The 25907-nt window shown below is 46.6% G+C and overlaps 1 protein-coding gene across 2 annotated transcripts in view; it reads right to left on the bottom strand.

The window, feature by feature from the left end:
* The window catches only part of mmp17a (matrix metallopeptidase 17a), a 62929-nt gene that overhangs the window by 13911 nt on the left and 23111 nt on the right, over window positions 1–25907 (bottom strand). For both annotated transcript variants that reach the window (XM_028974655.1, XM_028974656.1), the window contains exons 3-5: window positions 14172–14304; window positions 13467–13602; window positions 5752–6038 (exon numbers count right to left, since the gene is read on the bottom strand). In XM_028974655.1, the coding sequence (XP_028830488.1) occupies window positions 5752–6038; window positions 13467–13602; window positions 14172–14304 (556 nt within the window). The remainder of the gene's footprint in view (window positions 1–5751; window positions 6039–13466; window positions 13603–14171; window positions 14305–25907) is intronic.

Here is a 25907-nt window from a genome sequence, read left to right on the forward strand (position 1 = left end):
AATAGCCTTATTCTTTTTATTTTATTTTTACACTTTATCCTATTATTTCTATAACTATTACTTTAACTTTGCACAGTCAAAACAGAGCGGTTCAGGAAGCATTTCACTTTGTGTTGAACTGGTATAACTATGTATGTAAAAAAAATAAATACAGTACACCACACGACACTTACAAAAACAGCATGCACAAAAACACACAGACAGTACAGTATGCAGAACACACACCCACCCTCAATCTGTTTTCAAACACTTGCACCCACAAACATCAGACTATTTTGTACAGCTCTGCAGGGTTCAACAACGCTTGTTAATGGTGTGCTATTGTGTGTCTGTGCATGTGTGATACGGCAGTAAGATGGAACTCCCAGATTTATCAGCCTCCAACCTGCCAGAAACGACTCAGACGGATGTAGCTTAAGGTCACAGATCTTACGGGAGACACTGCCATCCTCACCACCGTCAGACAGGCAGTCTGCTGCATTATCTGTCTGGAGTCACCAGCAGACACGTGTTGAGGAAGGTGTTGAGATTTCATTCTCGGCCAATCAAATGACCCCACACATTCATTTCCCAGTAATCTGTGACCCATCTCTGTATTGAGCCATCACTGGGCCGCATATAGACAGATTTCTCACAGAAGGTGCTAATGTGTTTCTAGATGTGTCTCACACGTCTATTAAAAGTGTGTGTTTGTGTTGAGAAACAAACTATGTAGGCATACGGATTATAAGCATTTATTTTGATCCCAGTCCTTTTTCACTACACAAACACACACACACACACAAACTCACAATCCTTCTTACTGCCAGGCCCTTATGTGTGGACACACTTATTCTAAAGTAGATGTCTATTTGTGTCTGACCGTACATATTCACTCAGACACAAACGTGCGTGCACACACACTCCCATTTGCCAAATTGCCAAAGTCATCAAAAGCACACCTGCCTAATGAGCCTTTTGTTTTGGCCACAATAATCGGTCTGCATTAGCCGCCCAGCGCCCCAGAGATAATTAATAAAAACAATTACCCCACTGTCAAAACAACACGGCAAACCCGCCCACCCCGGCATGCACGAGTGCTCCCATTGGACGCCACAGCCGCCTGTTAAGCAGCCCTGGGCAGCTCTGCAGCTCTAGGAAATCTGTTACCCTCACCGTCCCAGGGTTGCGTTTAGATGTAATTATGAACATTAGCAGATGGTCCTCAAAGGAGGTGAAAGTTTTCGGGTTTGGCAAAAAAAGGGAGGTAAATGGAGGAAGAGGGGAAATGCAATTACTCAGGCTCCCCTCGGTCCGATAACGGTCGCCCTTCTCATGGAGATTAGGCCCCAGAGTCGCCTCTTCCTCTGGGTGACCTTACAAACAATTCAGTTCGAGAAACAATTCAGGTGCTGAGAAGTCATATAGAACTGAATTTAATACGGGAAGAGACGCCTTTATCTACCAGAGCCGGGGCCCGCAATGCTTTCTTACTTCTGAAGCACAATTTCAAATCCAGCCTGGGAAGAGCCAGCGTGTTCCTTTCCCATTAACATTCCGGCGGAAGCTGAGACGCATCAGTCCACTCTGATTATTAAGCATTCTACAAACAACATCCTAGCACAGAACAAAATGAAAATAACTACAGAAACCCTGTGATATTTTTATTGGCACTCACTGCACGACCTGAATAGCAAAGCGGGAGCGGTGATGACTTCATCCAGGAAAAAGAGTTAATTGGCTTGGCTGCAGAATGGCTGGACGGAGGAGAGCGGGCGAGTCGGGAGAAGGAGAAGGAGTCCCGACTCGCCACACACTCCTGGAAACGAGTGGATAGAATAAACTCAGTGATTTATGCCGTGGCAGGAGATTGTGGTGGGCAGCTGTCTGTGGATGAAGGTTGGCTGAGGTCAGCTGAGAGACCTCATGCTCCGACCACATCAGCACCATGGCTCCCGAACAGTGGAACAGGGGGGAACACTACAATTTATATAGGGTCACTTCCTCAGACCATGATTGGTCTGGTTTTAGACTAAATATTTATATATTTTTGCTTTTATATAGATCTTAGTGTTCCGCTAATACTGTATCTGAAGTCTATTTCTGAAATTCAGGATGTGTCATTTCGGGGTCTGTAGCTAACTAGGAGGAGAGGGGCAGGATGGGGGCAGGATGAGGAGGAGAGCAGCCTATAGAAATGAGTGGGTATTTGTGGAAATGACATCATCAACACTTCCTGTTTGGCGCAAACTGTGCAAAAAAGTCGTGTCGGCATTTTTCCAGAAAAAAAATTAATGGTGACGGAACTAAAAAGTGACAGAAGTAAAAAAACTAATTTGTTACATCCAATCATTGAGCAACTGCAATGCTTCACATGTTTTAAAGCCATGAGGATCGGTAAGCATGAGAAAGAGGAGGTAACCTTTCCCCCTAAGACGTCATTAGGGGACAAATTCCAGATCCGACCGTCTGAGCTGCCGCTCTCTGAACGGTGAAGTCGAATGACGAAAGCACTCTTTACACCTATCACCATTTCTAGCCACAGCAGGACCATAGACAGGCTTGGGCAACTTGTATTAATGTTAAATAATCTCACAAAGTGAACATTCCACATTACCAGGAAAACTGTGATTTTCACCCCTATTGAAAGAAAAGGGGGAAATGCACAGATCCCACCTAGTATACATCTTACTCTGGTTAAAAAAAGGTTTATCAACATAATAAAGAGACAACATGCTATACTGCCTTTGAGTGCTTGCTCTGAGAATTGTAATAATGTTGGCTAGCTGGTTAGCATGCTAGCTTCAGTAAAAAACAGGACAGTACAGGTGGCGGTTTTTGGTTTGTGTCCTTGTCGAAGAGTCGCTCTTGATTGGGCAGCTCTTGATATTCCGCACGCACACTTGGCCTAAAATGTGGGGTACCTGATGACAGGCACACTGGCAGATACCGAGAGCGTGAACGACCCGGGCACATTCATAAACAAGCCCGCGGCCTCCATCAGGAGGACAGCATCTCCTGACTTTCAAAGAGAGCTCATTCCATCACACACACACACACACACACACACACACACACACACACACACACCTGCCAAAGCACAGTGTAAACATCTGGTAACCCGCCAGGCCTGAAGGGAGCTTTAATTGGAGCTCAGTGAGCTGCTGTCCAGAAGCATATGGCCCAGAGGTTTAAAGGAGGGAAGAAGAGGGAAGTAAAAGAACGAAAGATTGGAAGGTAGTGGGATAGCACTTCAAACCTGTTTCGCCCAAAAATAATGTAATGATGACCCCACCAAGACCTTTGTCTCACTCACTCTATACTTTAGACCCAGACCATCATGTCAAGGTCACCGACCTCCACTGAACAAAGCAATTCATTCTCTGGTCAAACGGGCAAGACCCCACTAATAATGGGCTCTAGACAGAGTGTGTGTGTGTGGTTGTGAGAGACCTTTGTTGTTCACAGTTGGGTCGAGTGTGAGTCACGCAGACCCCACGTCTAGCATCTGCCAGAGATGGGTTACAGGCCCACTCACAGCTAAATCCAGCATCTGCTCATCTGATTCTGAGTGTCTCACAGGACAAACACATAACTAGCAACTCTGTCTCCCACACACACAAGCAAAGACAACACATTACAAACACTCAAAGCCAAGCCACAGCACCATCAATTTCACAAACACACCACTAATCAGCCAGTAACAGTGGCTAATACACAAACACACCGCAAAAACTCACATACAAACCATCGACTACCACTACAAAAAGATACTCACACTCTGTACACACTAAACATACAACTTACAGGTACTGACTAAACACACCATTGTGATCAACACACACACACACAAAACACACCAACTGCCAGCCCCAAATGCAATAAACACACCAACAAGTCTCCAAGAGCCACTCACACACCCACTAAGTAAACCAAAGTCACTCACACACTTGTAAACAAACTCGTGTTCTCCGAGGAGCACGGAAAACAACTCTGCTACGGAAGTATTCTAAAAATGTAGCTACTGCGAAACAACACGACTTTCCTGAGCACGGAACCTGCTTCACCTGCTTTAAATACATGCTGACACAGTTAAAGGCCCAACTGAGGTGATAACACACGCGCACTCATAAAGCATGGCAGCTGGGTAGTGGGGCTCCAGCGCGCCTCGCTGCAGGTCTGTGGAAAAACGAGGAGGAGGACGATAACGCCGATTCCGCAACAGGGACATTACGGCGGCACATCCGAGGCGGGAGTTTAAATGAACATCTCCTACGTCCTCGCGGTGCTTTTACACTCATCCAGAGTCTCTTTGGGCAATACCCGGGCATTCATATCAAGCTGTATACTGGCACCTCTGTAATACATCCCACAGGCTTTTTTTTTAATGTTGCTGCTTTATCATTAATGACAATTAAAAGTAGATATGCATTAATAGATAATGCATATCAATTGTTAGTATTATGTTGCATTACCTATTCTATCTGTGCATTTCTGTATATATGATAGGGCCGGGCGAACAGTTTGATTTGTTGATTGATTTTTAGCACTATTTTTTCTGATATTTCCAGACTGAAACCGAAGACATCAGAGATAACAAACAGTTTAACCACGGCTTTTCAGCCATTTCTTTAGCTTTCGCTTACGTGCTTTACACAGCAAACATCGATGCGTGGTGCTGCATGTGCGCTTCCATATCCCAGTGCCTCAAAAACAGACAAATTTGTGCTGTTTCTTTTGTGATCATGAAAAATGCTGATTTCCGAGACTGAGGCGAGTTTTATCGCGATGATCAATCAAGATCGTGTAATAGCTCAGCCCTAATATATGAGTACTGCTCCTATTCAATTAATACATTACAACATGTGCTTGCTATGGCTCACAATGAGAATCACTTCACTTTCTCTTATAAGCAGTTGCCAATTCAAATGTTTGCCTACTGCTCAGAGCATGTAAGTGGAGTGGAGTGGAGTGAATTTCTCCTTCTCGCTCATGAGGCTGTTGGCTCCACCCAGTCCTCCAATCAAATCTATACTAGGCTGTTCGTCTCAGTCCTGCTCCCCACTCTGCTTAAATATCACCGCAATCCTGTCAAATCACTTCACGTTTGCTTCACAATTCATCTGTATGTCACCTTAAAGCAAATCCTCATATCCTTAAGAAAAGCACCTTTTTATTATTACTAAGTGAATCTTTATTTGCTGAAACCGTTTCCCCACATTGTTGCTCTTGGTATCCACTTGCAGCTACTCATATCAGTCAGTTTACATTGGCAAATTGTGCACATCTGGCCATACCCCCATGTGAAAACCCTGATAAGTAAATCATTTTAAAAAATGCTCCACGTTACGACCAAATCCTGCCCGCTCTGCTGCAGTCAACGTCTCTGGTACTGTGGATATTCTTTTGTCACACTTTTTCCGTCCAGCCTGTTCACATGGCTCAAATGGTATACTTTTTATGGAGAATAGTCATGTATCAGCATGTATGTAGTTGTGAGTTGTTACTCGTTACACCATGGTTGTGGAGGAACATTGTCTCCTTTCACTGTGCTCAGTTTAGATGGTGTAAATTATTAGCAATTTCCATGCATCTGTTAAGCAGGTAAAATTGAAACAACGCTGCCTTCTTTTTTTGACTCTTTTGCGTTGCAGCATGTTTATGTGCCACGGTCAGGTTTCTGAATCATGATCAAAAGACCTGCAATGTTGAAACGAGGAAATAAGAACAAGGGCGTAGCCTCATCCGCTTATGACCCTCCCACACTCTCACCTGGCGACCGGAATGTCCATGCCTCGTCATCGTCAAAATGTGTGTCCCCGGCGGTGAACCGCTCCCCAGGGAAGAAGGCGTGAGCAACCGTGCCGCCCGGCCCGTCGAATGGGTAGCCGTCGTTGTGGTCGGCCTTGGTGAAGTCGATCTGGATGTCGGCCTCGCTGCCCGCCACCTCGTGGAAGTTGAGCGGCGCGATGTCGCTCCAGACCTTCAGGGCGTAGTACATGAGCGCTCGCACCGTGTCCCTCCCAAGCAGCGCCGAGTCTTTGGGGAACGTCCGCACCCTGAGCGGTAAAAGACCAACACAGAGTTCATTACAGCTCATTCATTTCATAGTGGACTGTGGACAAAGTGGACATAGTGGACTGCTTGCATATTTACAACATAACACAACATGCCACAACGCATAAAGTGATTGTCACTTGTGATACACAGCAGGACAGCACATGGTGCGCACAGTGAAATGTGTCCTCTGCATTTAACCCATCACCCTGAGTGAGCAGTGGGCAGCCATGACAGGCGCCCGGGGAGCAGTGTGTGGGGACGGTGCTTTGCTCAGTGGCACCTCAGTGGCACCTTGGCAGATTTGGATTCGAACCGGCAACCTTCTGATTACGGCGCCGCTTCCTTAACTGCTAGGCCACCACAAGGCCACCACTGCCCCACTTGCATGAAGCAAGGTATGTGTAACATCTCAGGTGTGTACAGTAACAGTCAATACGGCAACAGTTTCAGGCCACTACATGTGACGTCAATACGTCCATAATGGAGTTAAAGCGCTTCAATGCTAAGATGCCATCGATATCAACGTGCCCCAGCTCCGCGTCTGAAGAAGGGGCTAAATCTGTTGCGCACAGACAGACAGGTCAACCACGGCCATGAAAAGTGAGATTGGACCCTGGTTTATTCTCAGCCTTCATTTTCAGTGGATTCTCCTGCTCATGGAGAAGCAGATTAAGCATCCTTGGAAAAAAAATAATTAAGGCCTTAAGAGAAGTGTTAACAGCTTTTCCCTCCACTCGTCCCCTTCCTCTTTACCTTGAAATTGCCAGTCGCGGTAATGGGATTTGAATAAGCATGGGGCTCGCCGCGTCCTCCCCCTCTACATATTTTTTCCAAGTACGAGTCACCTTTACCGGTTTCCCGCGATGGAGTCCCTCGCCAGCGGCGTAATCCGCGGAGAGGCCGACGTGCAATTCCTTTCAGGCGCCACGTGTGCCCTCTTGCCTGTCAGGGAGCTCTGCAGCTCAGTGATGCCACACTTCATCATCTGGCCCGAGGAACCCAGCAAATAGATCCCACCACCGCCACGATGGCAGACTTATTGCCACCACCCGTGGGCCGTAACTTAGCAACCGGACACATAACGGCCATTAGACAGGGTCGTCTATGGAAATGTGTGCCTCATTGCTCAAACGGCATCATGCCATCGCCGGGATGTTGGAAGGTGGGCGACGCGCGGGGCTCAGGCGGCATCATGCATAATAACAATGGCAGCAAGGTCAAGACCGCCTTTCCCCGCGTTAAAAACAATCTCATTACCGACACCTTTCACCGCATTGCTTCAGCGCTTACGACTAGAAAGCTTCAAATGCAACGTACATAATCTTCTTCTGCGCCGCTGGTTAAGATAAATGCAGGGATCCAAAGCGCTGCATTCCTAATTCGGAGGACTGGCATGAGCTCAAGGTCGGAGCCTTGCCGGTGCGGATAGAGCAGCGGCAGGGACATAATCTGGCGGGAGAGAGACGCGTCTGTGGGAAGGCTTTTTATATTGGACCACCAGCGAAACTCGAGGTGTGAAACTCCAGGCTGACACGTTCTCGAGAACCGTGACTCTGCCGGCATCAAGACTAGACATCAGCATTTGCTTTGCTTGGTTTGATTCACAACTTACGTAACCTGAGAATGTAAACACCTTATGCAGGCGGAATAAATAAAAAAAAAGAGCGATTTCACCAAGAGACAACACTCATTTGATGATGCAAGGGCAGAATGGAAACCGTACGCAGTCCAGAGTTGCCGGGAGAAGTGACAGCTGAAAAAAAATCGGTTGATTTCTGTTCATTGTCTGACATTTCGTGTTTCATGCCATTCACCTATGGCTAAATTTCCCAGAAATGTCTGATAAAACTGTGCTGCACTCATTTGTTCAACCTGGAACCAGCAAACCCCCCCCCAAAAAATGTCTGCCTGAACTTTCCCCTCTTAAAAGAGACCATTCCTGCTAAATCTATGTGATATCCTCTATAAATACTGCACCGATCTACACAATTTTTTGATGGCATCAATAGCTGTCCATATAGGTAATATTGACTTGTAAATGATTAGATACATTTTTAACTTGAATTTCTTTATTTGAAGCACAATTCTAAAAGAAAGGTAACTTACTGATGTTGTGTTGGTGTTTAAAGTTTTTCACTGAGCTCATAAATGAAATAAAAAGAAAATCGAAATTAAACATGCAAGCGTTTTAAGGTCTTGAACTTGATTATTATCTTGCATTTTAGTCGCATCCATGAGAAATTAGGTCGCATGTGCAACCAAATTGGTCACATTCTAGAGCCCTGGATTAAGATTATTTTCTTAATTAGTGTCCGTTTTGTCGATGACAAAGTCTGTTACATAATTTTCTTATTCTATTCGTCAGTGGGTCTATAACCAGAAGTCTACACTTCAGTTTTTACTGAGCACGTTACATAAAACAGCACATTGCTCCAGGACAGAGATTAAGAGCAGGACTCCAGGTCGCAGTAGGACATTCTCCTTTTTTGTTCTAGAGCACTTTGAGCACACTCTTGTGTCTGGGATCTCTCAGGCTTCCATTGTTCAACTGAATAAAACAGGCCCTTTCCTCCGTGTTCCGAATGTCAATCCAAGGTGTTGACATTGAGGTGTCATTAAACTGAATAAGTCTTTAAAAAATAGCATAAGTTATTGCACACAAATGTACCTCATCCTTGTCTTTCAGAATTTTAATTGAACTATTTGTCTTAATTTCTGGTTTGTGCTTTGTGTTTAAAATAATAGAGTCTCTTCTGAGGTCCACTTCTAAACCAGAAAGGACCAGTTGGGACTGATCAGGTCACCCATCATCTTTGCTGGCTGCAGGCTAGTATAGATGTTCTTTCCTGTGCGTCCTACACTGATCCTCTGAGCGCAGCATGACCCACTGCTGGGACTCTAATATCTGTCAAATCAGAGTGGGTTTGAAGTCAGAGGGGGTGATCTGTGGAAAAAACAGAGAGAAGGACGGGGTGTGTGTTTAAGAGTTATGTTAGGTCGGTTAAGGGCATATATTTCAAGCTCAATTTTCACTGCCATTTCCCTTATAATGGGCCCACCGCAGGCCTTGCGTTGATGGGCACCTTAATTTGACGGATGACTAAGTGCTGCATTTTAGGGTGGGGAGACGGGGTGGAGATTGGGTGTGTGTGTGTAAGTGTGTGTGTGGAGTGTGACACATTCTTCCAGTGACTTCTTTCATCTGGTTGTCCAGTGGCGGCTTTTAATTTGTTTTGGGCTCTACCTCTTAGATAAAAAGTCCGATTAAGCAGAAAAATGAGGATCGACTCTAGGTCGCAGGAACTCATTTACTTCCCTTTTCATCTGATTCTCGCAGCAGGGACAACCTCCCACAATTCACTAGACCAGATAGCAAATTAACAGAGACCACAGTACACACACACAATCACACACATTTGTGGGAAAAGGATGTGTGCCCCGTTGAGCTAAACATACTGGGCCCAAAGATATGGCCCATCCTATTTAACATTAAACTTTTTTTAAACACTAAACCCTTTGCACTTTTCAATCACACAAATTGAGCCTGTGACCGTGGTTATCTATTGGTAAACACACTTGGACTGGGACGACTGGGACTTAGTCCTTCTTTCTTAGCCTGTGAGCATCAGGATGTTCCAGAGAGGAAGAGGCCAAACCCCAGCCAGACGGATCAAAGAACAGCTTTCTGATGACAAGCAATCCGTATTTTAATGACTGACCCCCTGAGGAGGGCTAAGTGTCCAGCTGTCAGGTGACTCCATTAAGGGCTACTAGAGAGAGAGAAATGAATTATATTAAAAACATGAATGAAATTGTATTGCATGTGCCTGGTTCTATTTAAACCAAAGAAAATGCTGGACTGAGCACTTGGGTCTGAACCAGTAGCAGGACTGTATGCTTTACTTGGTTCACTTCCCCCGTAATGATGGGCATTTTGTCCTGCAGACTACTGTTTGCCTCCGTTTACTGTGACAAAATGATTTGAGTGATACAGCAACATCACAGCTTGAATCATGGGGATTCAAGTGGAGAATAAAAGGACAGGAGAGCTGTTGAAAACTCTTGTGTGCCTGAAATAAAAGTATTTCAGTGTTGTTTGGTGACCTGCATGGTTTTGTTTGTTACATCTTCTGTGCATCAGATATTTGCATGTGAACAGAAGACAAAATGTTGTTACTTCATTCTGATGAAATCATGAAAAGTTCCTGGTTTCGTTAGAGTGACATTAGATCTGTCACAATTATGTTGCAATTTCTACAGTCTTTGCCAGCTTAATTTGTTAAAATGAGATGATATCAAATACATCACTAATCTGAAGAGAACTACTATTTCAAGAATTATATGTCAGAGCAAAGTTGAGAAACATAATTATGAGTCACAATTATGAAATTATGTAACAATATTGTCAAAGAAAATACAAAAGAACGGGTTAAATTGAGTCAATGTTGTTCTTTTTAGGGCAGTGGTGGCCTAGTAGGTAAGCGGACTCGTAATCAGAAGGTTGCCGGTTTGAATCCCGAACCGCCAGGCGTCCACTGAGGTGCCACTAAGCGAAGCACCGCCCACACACACTGCCCCCGGGTGCCTGTCACGGCTGCCCACTGCTCACTAAGGGTGATGGTTAAAAGCAGAGGACACATTTTGTTGTGTCACCGTGTGCTGTGCCGTGTTTCGCAATCACTTTCACTATTTCACTTTTGGGATTGTAGATCTGTCAGTTTAGGAGAAAAAAGTTCTATATTTCTGTCCAGGCACCTCTCATTAGAGTCAAAAGCATAGATTAAGCATTCCAGGTGGCGCCATGTAAAAGTGACATTTTTCTTTTTGTCATTGTGATTCACAGCAAGCACAGCACAGTGGGCAGCCCGGGGAGCAGTGTGTGGGGACGGTACCTTGCTCAAGGAGACCTCAGTGGCATTTGATTTTGGTGACGAGTGCACTTCCTTACCTGCTATGCCATCTCTGTCCCCAAATGTGCTTGTCTTGTCTGCCTAATGACCTTCCTTGAGTATGTATCTATTTGGATATACTTCCCTATTTAAGCTCCCATGCTTTCTCATGTCCCATTCACTAATCTTAAGTCAATGTCCTTACACGTTAATTTACTTAACAGTTTTCAGACACGCCTGAAGCTTTTCCCGAAGTTTGTTTTTGGACCCTGTGCTGTTCTATGGTTCCTTTGTATTTTTTATTTCTTTACTAAACTCTTCATGAACAGGCACAAGAGCAACTCTTCAGTCATGACAGAACCTGGCTGATTGGTCAAGGCTTTCAGGAGAACTGCATTAAAGGTGTTCAGGAAAGTTGCATAAATTTGAGCACTCTTGTTAAATTCATCGCTAAACGTGTGATCTGTAAAAGATTGACAGGCCTAGTCTTTAATTACAGTGTTTCACACCTTGAGATTGAAGGTGTGTCAAAAAAAAAAAAAAAATCCCAAAACACAGTGCTATATTTACTCATTATTTACTAAATGAGCGTCTATAACATTTCATGGTGCGCAGCAGAAAATTACAGCTACACAACGAAGAAGGTCTGGCCCGATTTACACCTGTGCAATCACTTAATGACTCGATCTTAATCACTCAATTAATGGCAGTGTTACTGAGCTCAACCCCAATCCCTGCTCTCTGCTGGCCCAATGATCGATCATTGCCTCTGTCGCATGCAATATTACTGCCACCAGTCAGTGCCACGCACATTATTAAGGCGAGCTCTGACCCATTACGCCGAGTCAATACTCTGAGTGCGCTGATACGTTATCTGAAACGACCCGAGCAGAACTGCTTCCGCTGCACATTAAGCAAAATAAACACAGTTATGAAACTTATTAAGGCATGTGAACTAATCAACTAAATGTTTAACGTATTTGTACTCAAAAGCATGCATGCAGTGTAACCCACTATCCCCCCAAAAATGCAGCGCAGTCTGCTGCGCAAGCTATTTCTCGAGGAAATCCGCCTTTTAATTAGCTCTATTAAGCCTAATTAGCAAGATTAATAGTTTATTGCGTGCACACACACACAAACTGCCTTTTAATACATTTATTTTTACAGCATTTATCTAGAGCGACTAGATATAATAGTTACAGGGGACAGTCCCCCTGGAGACACTCAGGGTCAAGTGTCCTGCTCAGGGACACAATGGTAGTAAGTGGGATTTGAGCTGGGGTCTTCTGGTTCACAGGTGTGTTACCCACTAGGCTACCACCAACCCTAATACCAGGGCAAATTTGGCCACCATTACAGGCCTTGTTTTAAAGTTCGGCTTCTCCGGAACCCACGGAGATTCTCCTTTCTCTCCCCTGCTACTCCTCGCGACCTGGCTTGAGTGATCCAAGCCTCGCTGAGGGGTCCGCTGGGACGTCTGCGTCATGGACCCTTGAGGTGAAATGGAGTCGTTACTGAAGGACGACTCGGCGGGGTTTCCATCAAATGAGTCCCGAAGCCACAGATCCTGCTGGTGAAGCAGTGCGGGCGGCGCGGCCGGCGGATCGGTTTAAAATTTCCGAACTAAGCAGCCCGAGGGGGGGACAGTCATGCTCGGCCTGCCCACAGAAATGATTTCACAGAACTGTTTATAAGTGGCGTAACGCTCCTGCCAGCGCTTCCTTGTGGTTGCCGCCATGTTTTGCTAATGCTATCATCTGAACCACAGGCCACCTCGGCAGGAGATGGATTGTTTTCCAACCGGCAAGAAAAAGGCACACGGCAGAGCTGGCAGAAACCAAATCAGTTCCGGCAGGCGCCGCTCCTGTCCCGACCGCCGCTGGACAAAAGGTGAGGGGAGCGGTGAAAATGATGTGACGGAGGGAGAGCGGCGAAAGGAAGGAAGACAACAGCACTTTCAAAATGTAAGTCGGAGGAACGTGAAAGGAACGCGTCAAACACGCTGACAAATGCGCATCTGGAACAAGTGTGTATACGAAATCTGAAAACACAGGCAACACAGCCAGCGCGCGTTTCTTTCGGAAGGAGGCCTTCGCGCTTGATGGTGCGGCTCCACTAGATGGACGCAAGACGCCATATGCTACGTGTTTTCATCTAACTGGGACGCAGGTGAACAGCTGTACAGCTACGTCTCCCCCTATAGAACCAGCACACGTACACAAACACACAAACACACACATGCACGCGTGTGTAGCTAAGCATGCGCATAAAATAGATAAATATCGCACAGAAAAAAACGTGCATGACTAACAACACGCACAAAATAAGTATGTAAATAAATACATAATGATCGCATCACATTGTACATATACAAACACACACATAAATTAAATGATGTGCACACACACACACACACACACACACACACAGAAGGAGACAGTTAAATGGACAGTTTATATATTCAGTACAGCTGTCAATCTTAAAAGACAAAGTTATTACAGTTGTAGGTTTTAGGAGTAGGTAAGATGCATATTATACCTCCAGGACAGGTGTCTCTTGTTCCACTTGTTCTGGGGGGCCAGGGCCCGCCTCGTCCGGCCCACGGCAACGTCCGATTCAGACATGTCAGGCAGAGAACATCGCGGGGTCTTCATAAGCCCCAATGTGGCCTGGTCTACGAATAGAAAAATAGACACAGATATGAGACTTAAATTAAATTTAAAATACCTTCTGCAGGGGAGAACTTCCAGTCAGGAGGTGGACCTCGCTCAGCGTTGGTTCCACATAAATACCGTGTGTTTTTGTGCTGTGTGTGTTGTGCTACAGCATGCCCTGGTGATGATCCCTCCTGTTCCTCTAATTAAGGACATGCCAGTTTTGGTGCCGGGCCTTGCTGCCAGTCATTTAAAAAAAACGTTTTTGTTAATACGATATTTGTTAAATTGCTTTGCGTTAACGGGTTCATTCTTCCTTTTCCTTTGTCAATGTTCTGTACCCCTAGACTGTGGTTTTATGTTCCTTTTGGGCAGTATGTCCCGTTGCAAGAATTAAGTTACACAATCTGTTTTGGTCATGTTTGCTAACACAGTGTGACCTGAAGTTCTTTGCATGGATTTTATGTGCATGACATTATGGCTCAAAACATTTGTCGGTACCACTTTGTATCAATTTCGCTCCGTCCAAACCTAAAGGGATGCTTTTTCTGGTCAATGTGAATATAAAGGACAATTCCATTTCACTTACCTAATACCCCTGTCTCCTCCAGGCCACCAAATCGCTGCATGGCTTTGATGGCTTTGGTCAGAGCCTCCTTGGTCTGCAGCTGGCCTGTCACAGGGTCAGGGGGTGGGAGGTACCCAAACTTACTCAGCCAATCCTGTTAGGGCAAGGAAAGTGGGAATAATTAAACCTGAAACTATCACTCACCCAGTCAGTTTCCATAACCCCCTAGTCCTACTCAGGGTCGCGGCTACTGGAGCCCAACCCAGGTGGGGAGCCATGCAAACTGCGCCCACACAAGGTCTGAGCCGGCAATAAACACACATTGCACACATTAATAAAATGTGTTGGAAATTTGACCAGTATTAAAGGATGGCAATTGCTATTCATCAAGGACAAAATGTACAACTATTGTCCCAAGATTGAGGTGCTCTAGGTCAATGAAACCCTTTCCACAGGGCTTAATAATTTCCACTTTCACTCCTGTGCTGAACTCGGGATCATCTGAGTTAGGAAAATGAAGCCTATCCTTCAAGTTCTGGGAGAGAAACACACACACAAAGCATCAGCTTGCTAGTTAGCCTTTAGCTGAACATGTTTACTGAGAACCTACAGGAAAAAAATAATAATTAGACGTACATATTGACTTTTTGCATCCGCATATTGACACAATTTCATCTGGGAAAACAATGCGTGCATAAAAATGGGGAGTGTATTGATCCCCCCCCCCAGACTGTTACAAATAAGCCTTCAAAGTGAACAGCGGGCCCATGCGTTCATGCTTTATCTGCCGCTGCCTGTTGTTTATCCACGCCTGTCAGGGATGCCGGTAATCTGAGCTAATGGGGATAAATGCTTTCAGGCAGTTCATTTCGGTGATAATTTCCCAGGATGGTATTGCAGACTCAAACATATTTCCCTGGCATTGATGTCAGGGCCCTTTAATTTCAAACGCCCGCCTGCCTGACGCAGCTTTTGTATATCCATCCCTCTACGTGTGGGCCACCATGAATAAACTGGCGCCGACGTCACAGCCCATTTCCGTCCACGGCTGCAAAACACACTCCATTAGTGATGAATGCGTTTCCCTCGAGCTGACAGCTACACACAACAAGCGTGCATGAAAAAAAGTGACCTCGTACGTACAAAAACGTGGTTTCAGGTTTTATTCAAATTCACGAATTCCTTAAATCATTCCCTGCTCAGGCTTGAGCCGAGGTCCCGGGCCCATAAGAACAGGATCCCGCTCCGTCCTGTAATAAGAGGAGCCCGGACCCACCTGACTACTCGTATCTGCCGGTTGCTCCACCTCTCGGCATCTACAGCTGGCAGGTTTTTTTTTTTTTTATATATATCCTGGAACAATTCCCTGTGGAAGCGCGTTCGGACGAATAAATGAACAATTGCGACATGGAACCTTTCTCCAGTGCCCTGTTTGATTTGTATCACCAGATTTAACCAGCAAAATTAGATTTGTTTGAAAATTGGACTGTTTCTGTGACAGCTGCGCCTGGCCCATGAGGAACAGGCAGGTGTCTATTATTGGACGGCCTAATTCGGTAAAAAACTATGGGCACCGCTCCCATCTGCCTTATCTGTGCTCACGCTAGTGCAAACAGGGCTTGGCAAATACAGCACGTTTGCTAACTTCACATTAAGTACGTTTTCAGCCATAAAAAAAGGGCTGCATGCCAGCACTCGGGCGATCACACCGTTCAATTTCACGGGGGAAGGCGGAAAGGGAATACGTGCTCCATGCACGCTTTCAAAATACCACATTTCAGCAAGCCGTCACGCTCACACGAGAAACCCTACGTCAGCTCATGCCGCTTATAATTTTTGTCTCTGTTATCATATGTTATAATCTTGTGTTTTGTCATGTGGAGATTCTGAACAGTGTTGCCAGATTGGGCTGGTTTGAGGAACAAGTCGTTGGTATGTAGGCCTGCACCTGTATATAGGCCACATGTACTATTTTTTTTAATTAATTGTACATAAATGAGCTTGTAGGATTGGTGTACCCTACACTGGTAAAGACATGGATGTGAAGGTGGTACAACCGGCCTTCTCCGGCCTTGCCTTCTTTATTCTCTTCGCATTCTGACTGGGAACACAGCCTGTCCAGTGTTCGAGGTAAATGGGGAGTGCCTTAAAGTCACATACATGTGACGACCTCTACAGCGAGTTTGCCAAAATTGTTTCATTGGTCCACTGTGACCTTCGGAGATTTCATTGTTCTGATTTGACAAGGTTAAATGTGTTGCTGGCAGGAAATAAAATGGATAATAATCCATAAGTCCATAAATTGGCATGTGAAAAAATATACAGCGAATTATATGATTTTGTAAGTTTGCACTCTTTAATTTCAATGGTTAGTATATTTTATTCATATAGATAGTAAACTGATCAATTGTTAGCATATCACTGATATAGCGCATCCAAACCATTTACTATTTAGTTTATATAAAATAGTTACTTTATGTCTTTACAACTTTTTCTACATTTCTGAGTATGTAAAAACTGATGCTGAATGCTAGCTGCTGCTTGCTGTTGGCTGTTGAGACGCAAGTCCTAATGAATTCTTAATGATGGCAGTTTATTGAGTAAAGACGCACAGTTGGGTTTCAGCCCCCACTGGCCAGCAGTTCACCAACCAATTGCTTGGCACTACATGTGTGTGTGTGTGTCTCCTCTAAACGTTTGCTGCCCAAATAAATGGTCCGTTAACCAGAGGCAGGGTCAGCGGCCAAGGCTCCTGACTCCAATCTACCACTGCTGATTGTTTCAAAAGGTCACAGCAGGGGGAAAAGCGGAGAGTGAGAGTAAGGAGTCAAATGGGGAAAAAAAAAAAAAAAAAAAGAAATTAAATAAAATCCACCCGCCAGCAGCAGCCGCCAGAGTTAAAAGCGACATCATCAGCTTTTCAATCCCCACAGCGGCTTCAGGACCCCACTGGGAAGAGCGAGAGCGAGGTGAGGTCTCTGGCTGAGGGGCGGGAGGTGGTCCGTTCTGCTGAGCTGGCAGCCCCGGCGTGCCCAGATCCGGAATGCAAGTCTTTAGCCCGTTCGCACCCGTTATCCATCACCGAGACGGCCAGTGAGTGGCCAGAGTCCCTGATTAACCTGCGGACGAACTCCTCAGAGCTCCACAGTGGACAAAAACGACAGAACCTTGTACATCTCTGCATTACGAGGCACTCTTCACTTCAGACATTACCCAAAAGCATATGCTGGGTCCAACTTCGACCGTACGACCTCCTGGAGGTCAGGGTTCCCGACCAACCACCTATCAGAACCTGCAGCACTGTTATAATGCAAAAAGTTACATACACACATACACACAGTACAAAAAAAACAAACACTTAACATTTTATGTTATTTAAAGAGAGCTTTTAAACTAAAAAAAGACAAAAAGCAAAGCTTAGAGCCAGTGTGAAAGAGTTTAATGTCTTTATAAATGACGCCAATAAATCCGACGCCATCTGCTTTCAGCATTCGCCTGCATTAATTAAGCAAAACCCCGGTCTGCAAAGAGTGTCTCGGTCGACTTTGAAGACTCTGTAACGTCTTCATCTCGTTCCCACGTCGACTCGGCGCGCAGCTCGGTGCACTTTGCGTGACAGGACCTGGGCACACAGAGCACAGCGAGCTGCAGACATCCACCCAGCCGCCAGGGTGCCTGTATGTCACCAGAACAAGGGAAGAGACAATGTCTCTCCTCTCCTCCCGTCCCTCTGTCTCTGTCTTCCCGTGCTTGGAGACTCCTGTAATGACCAGGCTCAACAGCAAAGCTGTTAAATAGCGGGTAAGGAAGCAGACTCGTAAGCGAAGGGTCTGAGCCTCCAAAGTGCCACTGAGGTCCCCTTACATTGCCCCCCCCCCCCCGTCTTTCATGGCTGCCCACTGCTCACCAAGTGGACACATTTAATTCTGTCACGAATCAAACCTGTTAACACCTGAAGCCACAAACGTCAAAAAAAACAAAAAACGGCTGGTTCAGATGTCCGTGGCGTCAGGTGAGTGCGGACTGAACACAGACTGTAATATGCATGCTTTTCTAAACGCCCGGTGACACGGTAATGTCGTGATGTAGATCCCTGGATACCCAGAGACAGTTAGGATCGGCTTTTCCTCCATTCCCACACTCTCCCGCTTTGATTCTATTGGTCGCACAAAAACACGCAAAGTTCAACACATTTCAACACCCTTTGCTGCTGTTGCCATGGACGATCCCGTTCCCCATTCGCCTCCTGGCCGGCAGAATTTGAAAAGAGTCACAGGTAGGTAGGGATGGTGTACTCTTCCTCCATGAACCTCTTCTCTGCCTGGCATGGAAAAGAGGGAGGTAGTATCCTTGTGGGTAAGACACTCGCCTGTGAACCAGAAGACCCTGAAGACCCAGGTTCAAATCCCACTTACTACCATTGTGTCCCTGAGTGAGACACTTAACCTTAAGTTGCTCCAGGGAGACTGTCCCTGTAACTACTGATTGTAAGTCGCTCTGGACAAGGGCGTCTGATAAATGCCGTAAATGTAAATGTAATGGAAATTGTTGCATGACAAGGACTCAACCCAATGTCCGCCAATCTCGACCACAGACCCCTTCACTGAAAACAGAATCTCCAGCACCAACGTTCCACAAAGTCCATGGGGTTGTAAAACAGATTTAGCTAAAAAAAAAAAAAAAAAAAAAACAGACCAGGGCACCATCACACGTGTTAGGCAGAGAAAACACCGGAAGGACGTGGAGTGTTACAGCCAGCTATAAAACAGCTGTCCATTTCCTCTCTTCCCACCTACATTTAACTGGCAAGCGGTGTGTTTTTGACAAACATGACCTCCTAAGATGTTTTGTATTTGTGCATACATTTAAGTAATGATTTCATTACATTCTCTTTCATTATTCACTCTTCTGAACACAGCACATGCCTACACAGGGTCAGAGATGAACTCGGTGGGCTGTTGTTTTAGTGTGCAGTCTGTGGGCTCAGTGATTGCGGGAGATAGTTGAGCAGAAAACTAACACAAGAGTAACTTAATGTCAATTCTTCAGACAATTTTATTGGTTAAAAAGTGTCTTGATGATTTAGTGATCTTCTGGCTATACAGTGCTGGCCTTCAACAGTTCAGAGGATCAAACTCTCAGAGTTTGATATAACTTATAATGCCAAGAAGAGCAATCTTTTAATTGTAAGACGTAAGGGGATTTGTCATTAAAAACTATCTGATGATCTGAATGATGATGTGGACATAGCACAAACAGTGCTGTTTATTGTATGCACAATCTAACATACTGATAAGTCCATTTATTTTTGCTATGAACCTATTTTTGTGTCTTTAATAAAGGAACTACTACCAATACAGTGTCAATGCTGACCTATCCCTGATCATTGGTTACATTCTTATGCCAAAATGTCTTTCAAATGAGAGAAGGATAGTGGTGTATCCTTAACTAAAGACTCAAAATAGTGGCACAAGTGGCAGGGCGTCACACTTAGTCTCCAAACCTTGTCCCGTTTGTATCTTATTTGGTTTTTAAGAGACTTCACTTTGAATTAATCACAGACAGCCCTTTATGACATTACCTTGTCTTTAAGCACTCAAATGTACTACATAATTCGACCTGATGGAAAGAAATTGAGAGAGGCCTTTCAGATTGGATTTGCAACTTGCTGAGAACCTAATGATTAAAAAATATATATATCTCATGGTGCCTGTCTGGCCTTAAGCAAAAGTGCACATGACTGGAACTGGGTTGTGAATATTTGACATTTATGCATGAACTATGGGATTTGTGACTAGAATAAAAGCTAAAGGCGGTCGCATGGCTACCTAACGAACAAGTCCTTCATGCTTAACAGATGGAAAATATGGGAGCGTTAAGGGGTTGTGTCAGGTTGTTCTTCTAGCTCTTCACACACACACACACACACACACACACACACTACAGAATACACACACAAAATTAATTAGAGTAGTCTGACGTTTGCTGCCTTACTTTTGATGGGAACAGAATGACATCCCTGAAACCCTCTCTCCTGTCTGTGTGTGTGAGCGACACAGAGCAGATGATGTGTCAATAGCATTTGACAGCCTCAGAAGCACTCACCCGCCGCCACCTTCCGCCTCTCCCCATCACGGAGTTCAGCCTCTCACAGGTACAGTACTTTATACAATGTGTGTCACGTAGTTCACACTTAAATATGAATAGTCTGGCGAGCAAAGAAGCTGCCACTTTTCATCTAGAAACGAAGGTGAGTAATGAGCGAGGAACAAAGATCTTCCCAGTGTGGATGCAGTCGAGTTCTTGCGTGAGCTCTGAGCTGACGTGATGGGTGCTGAGATGTACAGGGGTGGGCTTCGTAAGCGTGAGTCATGTGTAACCGCAGCATCATTACAGCGTCCTGCTGGCCGCGTGTGCCTGCCTAAAGGCTACAGACGTGTTTCCAGTTCATTTCGTTGCTCTACTTATTCCAGTTATAGAAGAGCTCTTCAACAATCTTACAGTTCATTCTAGGGTTGCAGATGTCTATCTAATTGGCAAACAGAGGATGGAACCTCACAGTGAATCATGATTCAGACTTTACATTTACATTTACAGCATTTATCAGACGCCCTTATCCAGAGCGACTTACAATCAGTAGTTACAGGGGACAGTCCCCCTGGAGCAACTTAGGGTTAAATGTCTTGCTCGGGGACACAATGGTAGTAAGTGGGATTTGAACCTGGATCTTCTGGTTCATAGGGAAGTGTGTTACCCACTAGGCTACTACCATCCCTTATGACAATACAGTAAATGCTGCAACCCGAGTGAAACTTGATATACTGCAGTAAAGATGTCTGCAATAGTCAAATTTTTAAATACATATATCTGCAAAATCAAAAGAAACCTCAATATAGGATGTTACATCCCAGTCCCTGCCACTAGAGGTCGCAACCTACACAGGACTCTCAGACTTATCGTCTCTGATGACGGTTTGTGTGTTGCGTGTTATGAGTTCCACCTATGAAACATTTCTGTGTGCACAACATATGTTGAATTCCATTTCATTGATCCTAAATTACACAATTTGTTGTTCAGTGCCCACTGCCTGGCATTCTGCCTTTTTTGTGCAAACAGACTCTTCCAGTTTAGTTTATTGACTAAATCTCGACTAGAATCCATCCAATTATTTTCCCACTTATATTGACTGGATCAACATTGTGAAATCTGTCAGACATACAATCTGTGTATAGAAGAACTTGCTGACTTGCTGCTGTAGTCAGAGTCAGTGAACACCTCTGTTGAGTGGGAGCCTAGACAGGGACCCTAAACACCCCAGTAACCATCTGGTTTGCTATGTACCATCTGGTAGGAGATACAAGACCAAATTCCTGTAATGCTGCTTATTCTAAATATCGTCCATGCTGTTTATGGGTTGAGGACAGGGTTTTTTTCCAAGATGTTTATTAACATGGGGATATCAAAAACTTGCAGTGAAGGGTTAATCTCATTGACAAAGAAAAATATGGATCTTGCATTGTGATTAAAATCTAAAAAGGTCTAGCACCTCAGTATAAAGTTAAGCCCCAGCCTTACCCATATGTTCCTTATGAATTTCCAGATTTTTGGGGTTATTTGTGTGATTAAAAAAAATTGCATATTTTCTGTGTGGATCCTTCATAAACCCCACCCAAGGTCTACATATGTCTAGTAAGACACTGTGCAATTTTCCGCAAATATGTGATAAATGGCACCTGTTTGGGGATTGAACCGGCAACCTTCCAATAACGGTCCTCTTCCCCACTAGGCCACCACTGCCCCAGAGACGGGAGTGTTGGTGACCCCCAGAACAGAGTCAGCGGCAGCGATGGCACAGTGGGGAGAATGGGACTGGGCAAATGTAGCTGAATTGGCAGAGCATGGGCGCTCTGTCCATCCGAACTTCTATCAGTTCTGTCCTCTAAGTTGTTTTCAGATTGAACGCGGAATGTGGCACAATCATGGTTGGGCCTTGTGGGGTACTCCGGAACCGCATTATTGTAATCTATCCCTCTTTTTGAAAAGTCGTGCGAATGTATCCTTCACATCTTCGCCAGCGCCGGAACTGTGACAGAATAACCTGACCACTACATGGATGCAGCCGAATCCCTAGCACCGTCCCCTCACACTGTTCCCCGGGCGCATGTCATGGCTGCCCACTGCTCACTAAGGGTGATGGTTACAAGCAGAGGACACATTTTATTGTGTCACCATGTGCTGTGCTGTGTATCACAATGACAATCACTTCACTCACTTTACATCGCACAGGTCCTCGTCCTCATTGGGACATTATAAAGCGGCAGACCCGTGACCGCTGCCTCAAGGTTTGAGTTTCCTCTCAAAGAACAGTGAACGCAACACACTTGCCTCAGGACACAGCGCAAAAAATACATGCGGTTTTCCAAACTGCTGGTAAGATGATAATGTTGTGTTGTATATCTCAGGACACTCAGAGACTGATAAGATTATATTTTCCTCCATTCCCACTTTGTGCACGTGTCTTGATGGGACAGACTAAACCAATGGGAAAGCTTCATCGCTTGAGAATGCATGAAAATGCGTCACGGTGCACGGCAGTCAAAACTAAACAAATACCAACTTTCACCACGGTGTGCACACTAGGCTACCAAGTGGTGTGCAAAACCCTAAACCTAACTGTTGTGCATGCATGGAACCACCAGTCACGCTCGTTCTCAACTCATGGTGTGCTAGCTACAGTGCACTCATATTTCATTGTACGGTTATGCTACAGTTTTATCACACTTAGTATAGTGAAAATTTTCTAATGAAATCACAATTGCAATATTTGTAAAATAAATTTGTCATAAAATAATTATAGGCAACACACAAGTTGTTTAGTATTGTCATGGCCAACGCGCCTTGAACCTACCTGACCCCTCGGTTAAGACGGGATTCCATGCTCCCCTACCTTCCTGCCGCCCAAGACCTACTCCCGTCCTCCCAAAGATCCCGAACCATCCTGAAACCCGCCGTCTTCCGGTTCTCCTCTGCCCCGGTTCTTCCCAAAGATCCCGAACTGACTCCCCGCTGCGTTGCAGCGCGTCCATTGCTTCCTCATTCCTCGCCGGCCAGGCGCCCCCGGTCCTCCTGCCCCGCTCGCCCAGCGTCCTCTACCGGTACGACGGCTTATCCCCACGCCGAAAGTATGTCTGCAAGTACGTCATCGAATTCCCCCTGTGACAGTAAGAGCGGGCCATTTCCTGACGTAGCGGACATAGGGTCCATGCAGGAGACACTGGACCAGCTGATCACGTCCCTGCAGCTGCAGCAAGCCACGATCCAGGACCAACGCGACATGCAACTGCAGCAGCAGCGCGCGCTTATTCAGGTTAGCTCCACACTCGCTGATCTGTCGGCGCAGATCCAAGCGCTGCAGTCTCAACCTGGTGGACCCGGTCATTCAGTATCCGCGGCCGCGGCTCCCCCGCCACTCCCACTTACGTCTGCACTGGCGGGCCTCGCACCGCCACCACTTTACGACGGTAACCCCAAGAAATGTCGCGGTTTTATAACCCAGTGCCGTCTGATACTTCGGCTCCAAGCCGCACACCTTCCCGATGACGAGACGGCGGTCGCGTATATAATTACCCGGTTGACGGGACGCGCGCTGGAATGGGTAACGCCGCTGGTAGAACGACGTGACCCGGTCTGCCTCTCTGTCCCCGCCTTCCTGGACCGCCTCCAGACTGTGTTCCAGGGCGAAACCGGGCGGCGCGCTGCGTCGCTGCGGCTCATGTCGCTGCGCCAGGGAAATCGGAGCGTAAGTGACTACGCGATTGAATTCCGAACCCTGGCGAGCGACAGTGAGTGGACGGACGCCGCGCTCCCCGTCGCGTTCTACCAAGGCCTCCGCGAGGCGGTGAAAGACGAGATGGTGAATCGCGATTGGGGAACCACGCTTGACAGCATAATCACGCTGGCCACGTCCATCGATCGACGTCTCGCCGAGCGCGGCCGAGAACGGCGTAACCACGCCCCTTTCCCTAGTGCCCCCAGAGCACGCTGGCCGGACGCTCCGACGACTCCGCCCCCCCTGGACGTCGACGAACCCATGCAGCTTGGCCGAGCTCGTCTCCCCTGCTCACCCGAGGCGCAGAGCCCCCTGGCGAGCACCAAAGCCTCCCCCTGCTCTACCCCCCGCTGCTTGTTTCCCATCACCATCTGCTGGAGGACACCAAAACCGGGCCGTTATGAGGGACAAGCTCTGGTGGATTCTGGGGCAGCCATGAATCTAATTGATATCGACCTGGCCACCCAACTCCAGCTCCCGGTCACCCGGTGTAACCCACCACGTGCAGTCAGGGGGCTGGATGGAAGCCCGTTGGGCTCGGGTCGTGTCCTGTTCCAAACCAAACCCCTACTAATCTGCCTTGAACCCAACCATATCGAAACCCTGACCTTTTATCTGACCACGACTCCCCATGACCCCATCGTGCTGGGTTACCCCTGGCTGACCGCCCACGAACCCCACATTGACTGGACCACAGGCACCATTAAACAGTGGGGACGCCAATGCGTCCGCCACAACCCTCGACATGCCACAGCAGCGAATCATTCTTGTCCCCAGAATGTCGCTATGGGATGACTCGGCCACACCCCTCAACCCAAGCCATGTCCCCAAAAACGTGGACCCTTCCGAGTGCCTCGCCGCATCGGCCCAGTCCTCCGTGTCTCCCACCTCCGCCAGGCTCACCCATCCCCTCTGCAACCTCCCCAGTCTCCGCCTCCATCTCCGCAGCGTCGCAACGGCTCTCCGACCCACACCCTGATCTACCGGGCCCGTCAGGCGCCGGGCCTAAGAGGGGGGGCTCTGTCATGGCCAACGCGCCTCCAGCCCGCTAGAGGGCACCTCACCAGCCTGGGAGATGGCAACCCGGAAGAGGAAATGGAAGCGGGCGGTGGCAAGTATAAAAGGGAGGTAACACCAAGGAGACACACCCGCTCTTTGTATGAGTTAAATGAGTTGTATGAGTTAAATGAGTTGTATGAGTTTACTCGCCAGAGACGCTAGCTCTCTCACCCACGACCTACGATAATTGAGATTCCCGTAATACGACCTTCGCCTGCCCACGACTTCGAGAATTGCCTGATCCCCTGGAAACCACGAAAGGAACCCCGACCGGAACTTCCTGACTACAACCTCTTCCTGCCCCTGACCTTGAACCTACCTGACCCCTCGGTTAAGACGGGATTCCATGCTCCCCTACCTTCCCGCCGCCCAAGACCTACTCCCGTCCTCCCAAAGATCCCGAACCATCCTGAAACCCGCCGTCTTCCGGTTCTCCTCTGCCCCGGTCCTTCCCAAAGATCCCGAACTGACTCCCCGCTGCGTTGCAGCGTGTCCATTACTTCCTCATTCCTCGCCGGCCAGGCGCCCCCGGTCCTCCTGCCCCGCTCGCCCAGCGTCCTCTACCGGTACGACGGCTTATCCCTACGCCGAAAGTATGTCTGCAAGTACGTCATCGAATTCCCCCTGTGACAAGTATGTATGTTAGTAAGTATGTTTATGGGAGAGTATGAAAGGAGTTTGTCACCGCTTGCCACTCCACTCGTCCCATATCCACTGGAAGTGCAGATCCTCGAAAAATGGCCACCGCCACCCTCACAAATCCGCTCAACATCCCCCCAACATGGAATTCAGGTCACAGGTCATTGGGGGAGTCGCAAGCCGGATTACTAGCCGCTTAGCTCCCAAAAAACTTTGTTTTGTTTAGTCGA

The sequence above is a fragment of the Denticeps clupeoides genome, chromosome 3, assembly GCF_900700375.1.
Source record: "Denticeps clupeoides chromosome 3, fDenClu1.1, whole genome shotgun sequence".
Taxonomy (NCBI): Eukaryota; Metazoa; Chordata; class Actinopteri; order Clupeiformes; family Denticipitidae; genus Denticeps; species Denticeps clupeoides.